Raw genomic sequence first — 7,185 nt, 5'->3', positions numbered from 1 at the left:
AAAGCATATTCGTTTAACTTTCATTTTTTGGGATCTAATAAGTAATTATATCTATGCTATGATTGATAATCAATCTATTTGCTTTTGTTAATGTACCAAAAGTAAGCTGTAAGTTATAACTTACTTTTGTTACACAACACAAACAAATAGATTATCCTACCATAATGCGGAAAGTGGAACAAATCTATCTCATTTTATATAATTAATTTTTCATTATGATACAGTTCCTCGGCTGACAAAAAAAATTAAAAAATAAATGCTTTGAGATGTGTGCTCAGTTCTGCATGCCTAAGTGTTATGCAGCTCACATTATTCTAAAGCTCACAACAACAGTGAGTAGAAAAAGGAGAGATCCAAAAATTATTGGGGAGACCTGAACAACAAAATTCTCTTACAAGCAAAAATTGGTGAAACCCGCCCATTGTCCACACCACCTATACAACAACCTTGTTAGAGCTATCAGTAGTGACTTTTTCAATAGAACGAAGCAAGCACTCGGAAACTAAGCACAAGCCAGTGGACCTTGGACAATATTTCCTATTCAATTAGGTATCATTTACCATTTCCAAGGGAATCTTGGGAGGTGTAGGAAACCATTTTATGCGTGGATAGTCCATCCTCGCTGAGCAAGAGCAGCAACCACTTGACTGGCAGCTTCTGCAGTGTCATTCAGTGGAGGATAACTCCAGCTTTCAGTTATCTGTATTTTTGAAACAAAAGTAAGCAAAAAGTAATATTTGTTCAACAAAACATCTACCAGCAACAAACTACAGGCCCGGCAGGCACACATGGTCTGGTAGCAAAGAAGAGGCTGCTCCAAAATCTAAAAGCAGGTCACCAAATATTTCCACTAAGTCACAGGGTCATTTGTAAAGTTCTTCTAACGTTAACTACGTATATTTGAGGGATTGTATCATGGAATAAGAAACCAATTTACATAATCAGCTTTGCAATATAATCAATAGATTTATACTTCCATATCATTCAGTTAAGAGGGGAAAGAGAAGCACAAAGCTAGACACACCCAAAAAAACCCAACACATAACATTACAGCACAGTTAGCAACTCATATTCTCATTCCCAGTGAATGGTCGAGCAATCCCTTGCTCCTGCAAAGAATTTTGGAAGTCAGCAAACTTCCAAGTACACCGTTCTGCTCCAATTATATACACAGGCTTCCTGTGGTAAAAGAGAGAGAGTCATGAAACTATGCATTTCCTTTGAAAACACGAAACAAGAACTTTTTTATTTATTATTGTGAGATGGACGCTTGTCACCATTGATAATTTGGTACATACCCAGTACTGCAGGCCTCACTCAACATGCTAACTGAATCAGCAGTGATAACAAAGGCATCAGCCCAGGCCAGATGTCCCATATGTGGATTTGAACCTAAATGTAACAAAAAAAAAATGCTAGGTAATCTCTGCCTCTGGAACTGGGACTGATAAGTATATTTCTTCTCTTAAGAATATGGAAACTAAGTACCTTCACCATCCCATATTTGGACCTTTGGATTTGAGGCAAATTCTTCAACCAAAATTTTGGAGATCTGCAATACAAATGGATATTATGGATTTATTAAAACAGAAAAAGAAAGTTATAGAGGACAACTAAACTGAGGCCACCATTCCCCCAGGAAACATCATTTATACTTGCCAACACCAAAGCAGTCAAATGACCAAACAGGAGCATGCTCATGATTAGAAGCCAAAACTGATTATAACAAAACATGACTTAGGCAAAAAGATTCTTACTAATTGCATAATCTTTCATACCTTCTCAGGAGTTCTTCTGGAGAAAGATATCCTGATACTCCCACAACTCCATAGAACATTCTGAAGCATAACCACTAACTTCTTTACAAGATCCACACCACAGGGACAATTACCTGACCCCCAGCCAAAAAATAATAAAAAAAAGACTTATGATCAAGAAGGTATATAGCTGTGTGAGACAAAAGGCTTGAAAAAGAAACTTTGCATATATAACCGAAGGTAATGTGTGGAATAAAATGTTTAAGGAAAAAATATTCGGTGCAAGGCATTCAAACATTTGAAAGTTTAAATTTTCAACTCCTTCAAGGGTTCAAATGAGTCAGTATTGATATATGCAAAAATCAAAATTGACCTACTACACTTTGTTAATTTTTCATCCATGAAGTATACAAACATTTGAAAGTTTAAAACAAGCCCAACATTGGATGTAGGGCATGCAATTTCTTTCCTGCTATTAAGTATTAGGTTAGAGTCATTTCAAGGTGTCTTCAATTTGCAATGATACATAAATCAGATGGAAGAAAGGAGTTTCCAATAATACATAAAATAAATATGATTGACCAGATTTCTATTTTCTCCCACAGAAATTGACAAAACTTCATAGAAATAAAGACCAACTGACAGTATGAGAATTTTGGGCCCAGACAAAGGCACATTTTCAACCTTTCAAGATGAAGTTTATACTTTATATAACCACCATTTTTCTACATATATCAAATAGCAGAAAATCTTAATTAACACAATAAAATTTTAAATATAATGGGAAAAGCATTATAACTTCTAAGTTTCTTAATGCAAAATAAAATACCAGTAGGTCCCCCAACATTAACCACAAGCAAGGGCTTTGGCAGAGTTGCTAACTCGTCATGCCAGGCAGAAGCAGCAACCCTAAGAGCAGCAGAATCAGCTTGATGAAGCGCTCCCACAGTGAGAACCTGTAATAATGTAAAATCAGTGACCTTCAAGAAAGGATAAAAAAATATAGTATTTCAACCATAAAATGTTTTTCTTAGGCAGAGACATCAATAGCCGCCAAGCAACAACTGTACCTACCACATTGCAGCCAGGAGGTTCCCATGGAGTCACCCACCTTTGAAGAAACCAAGATATTTGTCGCTAAGCATGAGGAGTCAGAAGATAATAATCATGGCGCGGAGTAATCACAAGATCAAACCTATTCAGTTGAAATCTTGGATGTTGTATCTGTATTAGGCATCAGCAACATACATGACGTATACCTTCATCAATTACATATAAAGATAATCGATTCTCATGGGTAATAGAAAAGGGCATAGCATTAAAACACGCAATAAAGAGAAATAGGCAATTCACATTCACATCAAACCTCAAAAGAAACAAAATAACCTACAGCCTACAGGTGAGTCATTATAAATTTGTCCCGGCAACGGGTATCACAATTTCTCAAAAGCAAGCAACATCCAATATCTTTTGCTATTACCGTTTTCAGAGAAAACGGTGGGGGGGGGGGGGAGAAATGAAGACGAATTGGATTGCAACAACAAGCAAAGTGAGGTTGGCTACATGATTACAACAACAAAAGCCTTATCCTACTAATAGCAATGTTTGGAGCTGCAGCACTATGATAAAAAAAAAAATAGTTTTTTTCATGGTGAAAGTAAAACAACATTGGGTTGCATCCTGTTTTTCAGCGATACTGTGATTTTTGGTTGCTCACCATGCAACCAAACACATAACAAGTGAGGTCAGCTACATGAATTACCAATCGTCATTAGACTCAATTAAAGACCAAATCCTAAGAGAAATCATTTCACCTAAAGGTTAAAAAGTGTTCTTATTAAGAAGTTATGTATAAAGTACTTCAATAACACTCAATTATCACATTCACATGGAAGTCATATATGTTGCAATGAACAATAAAGAAAAAAGTGAAAAGTTTAACCTGAACAAGAAAAACATTTTCTGGAGCTAACCGTTTAATGGAGCTGGCAACAGAAATGTCTCGTCCAGATGCAACCACTAACATTGGACCATCCCTACGGATAAAGAGATTCTGCATTCTCAGCGCCGGCGAAGCTGTTTCCGAACACAACGGCTCGCCTAATTGCACCGTCTAGAATTTCCGGCATATTTTACATTCCCAAAATTCAAATGAGAGGGAAAAGGAAAACTTGTAATGTAGAGGATTTTCAATTTTATATGTCCAAGCCCATGTGTAAGGCCCGGCCCGGCCAGGCCCAATTGAACGGTTTATTGTTTTGTTCATATATACGATACGAGAGACAGGGAAGGAGTGTCTGGTGTGTGAGCAAAATCAAAATGTGGGCAAGCGCCGCAGAAGGTGGTGCTCCGGAGGTGACTCTGGAAACTTCCATGGGTTCTTTCACCTTTGAGGTGCTTTTGCTTTTTCCAATTTTCTCACTCTATCAAAGTTCTTAGTCTAGGGTTTTAAGTTTTTTTTTTTTAAAAAAAAAAAACACAATTAAAGGGTGTTATTGTAATGTAATGTAATATTTTGGGTTTAGCTGTACTACAAGCATGCGCCGAGGACTTGTAGGAACTTCATTGAACTGTCTCGCCGAGGTTACTACGACAACGTTAAATTCCATAGGATCATTAAGGTTTGATTTCTCCATGATGTCTATATGGGTGCCAACCTTCTGTTTGGATGATTATTCTTACATGGGTTTATGTGGTTTGTTGAGTAGGACTTCATAGTACAAGGTGGGGATCCCACTGGAACAGGAAGAGGAGGAGAATCCATATATGGGTATCCTGCTTAACCTTTTGATTAGTGATGAATGATGATTTTTAGCTTTGCTATTGTTCATGCTTATTTGTTTACTTTTATGGCAGTGCAAAGTTTGAAGATGAGATTAAACGAGAGTTGAAGCACACTGGAGCTGGAATCTTATCCATGGCAAATGCTGGCCCAAACACCAATGGTAGTCAGTTCTTTATTACTCTGGCTCCATGCCCCTCTCTCGATGGTAATATTCTCCTTCTTTCTGTTTAGAATTTGGAGATAATAAGCGTCTAAATTTAATTACTTGTGCTTGTGGATGTTTATAATTTGGAGGATTTTGAGCTTCAAAGGCTATTCTTTTTTTCAATCTAGTAAATTGAAAATTAAGCATGAACTGTGCCATGAATAGCTCTTTGTTAAAGGACAATTTGTGAACATAGTTGCGTCCACATTGTTCACAAACTGTCATACATTGATACTCAGAGTGATGAAATATCATCTCTTTCTCATTGGAAAGATATAAAAAGAAAATTGGATTCTAAATTGCATCTATCCCAGTGTCCCCCCCTCCTCCTTTTGACTTTCGTCTCAGAGATTGATCCCCATAATCACAACCATATTATGCAAATTATTCTGTCAGTATGGCTGCTTTACTATTATACAATGAAGTCTGAGGGCACTGGAGGATGTGATGATACTGATAGGCATTGGCTATTTGCAATTAACACAGTTATATAAAACCACATGGACCCGTCTCAATATAGACTATTAGCAATACTAGTCTCCCTGGTTTTTCTGCTATGTAACTATGCACGGATATGTCAAAATGGCCAGCCAAAACAAGAAAGCTTCTTGTTTATGTTTCTTCTATTTATACTTTTCTGGGAGAATACAGCTGCAAGCTTGCAAGCATATAGCTAGCTCATTTCCTCATCCAACCGCATCTTCTATTCTCTCTTGCATTAGTTTCCTTGACTAAATCGATAAGAAGACATAAAACATATGGGACTCTTATTTTCTCTTTTAAAAGTTGTTTGTGAATTCTCTAATATAATCTCTGCATTTAAGATAAATATAAGCCTAAAGTTCTACTGATTAATATTTTTATTCATTACTAGAGTTGACTCAAGTAAATTTTTAGCCATAACCTTGGCGTCAGAATGGTTAACTGATTTAGTTAGGTTGTTTAGCTTATGGTTAATTATTCTAATTTATTTCATGAATTGTCTGGAATGTCCAATATACTCAATTCCTGTTTCTTTTTCGACCAGGAAAACACACGATATTTGGAAGAGTGTGTAGGGGGATGGAAATTATGAAAAGACTTGGCAGCATCCAAACAGATAACAACGATAGGTATGTTAAATATCTTTCAAGATAAACCATTTTATATATATATATTATACATAAACCAACAATCCTGCCTGCAATTTCATAGACAAATGATGACAGACTGAAGTTAGCACCAAATCAATAAACAAGTTAGCACATTGGTATCTTAAACATGCTGATATTGGGTTAGGTATTTTGCTAGATATCCTGGAGATTGATACGATTGACAATTTTTATTTTCCTGGGGTATAGCTTTGTCCTCATGCATAGTCAATACTTGATTACTGGGAATTTTATGGCCAATGAGTGTCTAATGTAGTATGTTTTGTTATATTGGGGCTTCCATGAAACGCGGATTTTATGATCCTTTGTTCAACATGTTAAGTTAAAGCAAGGATTTTCTATGATCTTACTTTATGAAATTTTATAGAGAAAATTATTCAAGCATTTTTTTTTTCATTTTCTATTTATTCAGGCCCATCCATAACGTGAAGATACTACGTACTTCAGTCAAGGATTGAAATGAATCGCATGACATTGCCATGACGGGAAATGTTAAGACTCATTGATGAATCTTCAGAACTGTCAATTGTATTTTTATGTACTAATCACTAATACGGGGAAGACAATGTACTTTTTTTCAGGACTATTTTTTTGACCTGCAGTGTTGAGACTATTTATTACAGAGCAAGAAACTTGAACTTTATGTGGATAGCCCTGGTGCAATTTTATTCATGAACACAACGTAGAGAAGTGGTTCTCGAATGTGAGTTTAGACTTAAATGTATCTTTTTGACCTTACAAAATTATTCTTTTTTAATTTGTCAATATAAGAAAATTTATTTGTGTAATATTTGAGAATCTAAAAAATTTAACGTTTTAAGAATTTTAATTGTTTCAATTGAAATCTCAAGTTCCTGTTTGGATAAAGTAATCAAATTTCTCCATTTTAATTTTTTTTTTGTTCTAATAAATAAATAAGTTCCTTCATTGCTAAAAAAATTGTATTTGAATAAAACAATTAAATTTTCTTTATTTATAAAATCTGAGAGAAGAGGAATTGTAAAAATAATTCTGAAATGCTTGACTTTTTAGATCGAATTTAGAAATTAGACTTTATTAGTTTTAGTTAATTATTTTTTAATTCTAAATTCTTAAATTTTATTTCATAAAATATCCAAAAAAGTTCAACAAAAAAAATTATCCAAACAATTTAGTTCAAATTTTGTTAAATCTCCTTCAAAGTCACTTTCCCTTAAAATACTTCATCCAAAACATCGCAAACATTTAATTTAATTCATCAAACATGTCATAAAATTTAAAATGCCAATCCCATGTCAATATAACAGG

The 7,185-nt window shown here is 34.9% G+C and overlaps 1 protein-coding gene and 1 pseudogene across 1 annotated transcript; one reads left to right on the top strand and one right to left on the bottom strand.

Moving 5' to 3' along the window:
- Positions 1–269: 269 nt before the first annotated feature.
- On the bottom strand, positions 270–3,846 carry LOC100779543 (mitochondrial fission protein ELM1-like; annotated as a pseudogene).
- Positions 3,847–4,050: 204 nt separating this feature from the next.
- On the top strand, positions 4,051–6,544 carry CYP15 (peptidyl-prolyl cis-trans isomerase CYP15). The gene is made up of 6 exons (NM_001250633.3): positions 4,051–4,151; positions 4,283–4,378; positions 4,466–4,527; positions 4,614–4,747; positions 5,775–5,859; positions 6,311–6,544. Exons 1-6 carry the CDS (start codon positions 4,077–4,079, stop codon positions 6,354–6,356), a joined length of 498 nt encoding a protein of 165 aa, NP_001237562.1. The 5' UTR covers positions 4,051–4,076; the 3' UTR covers positions 6,357–6,544.
- The last annotated feature ends 641 nt before the right edge of the window (positions 6,545–7,185 follow it).

The sequence above is a fragment of the Glycine max genome, chromosome 19 (assembly GCF_000004515.6).
Source record: "Glycine max cultivar Williams 82 chromosome 19, Glycine_max_v4.0, whole genome shotgun sequence".
Taxonomy (NCBI): domain Eukaryota; kingdom Viridiplantae; phylum Streptophyta; class Magnoliopsida; order Fabales; family Fabaceae; genus Glycine; species Glycine max.
This window is presented reverse-complemented; position numbering and strand designations above follow the sequence as displayed.

Bases quoted from the DNA above. Each gene is read 5' to 3' on its own strand.
- CYP15 (NM_001250633.3), top strand. From the start codon at position 4,077: ATGTGGGCAAGCGCCGCAGAAGGTGGTGCTCCGGAGGTGACTCTGGAA. The intron at 4,152-4,282 runs GTGCTTTTGCTT...TTTTGGGTTTAG, and splicing joins TGGGTTCTTTCACCTTTGAG to CTGTACTACAAGCATGCGCC. The intron at 4,528-4,613 runs GTATCCTGCTTA...CTTTTATGGCAG, and splicing joins GGAGGAGAATCCATATATGG to TGCAAAGTTTGAAGATGAGA.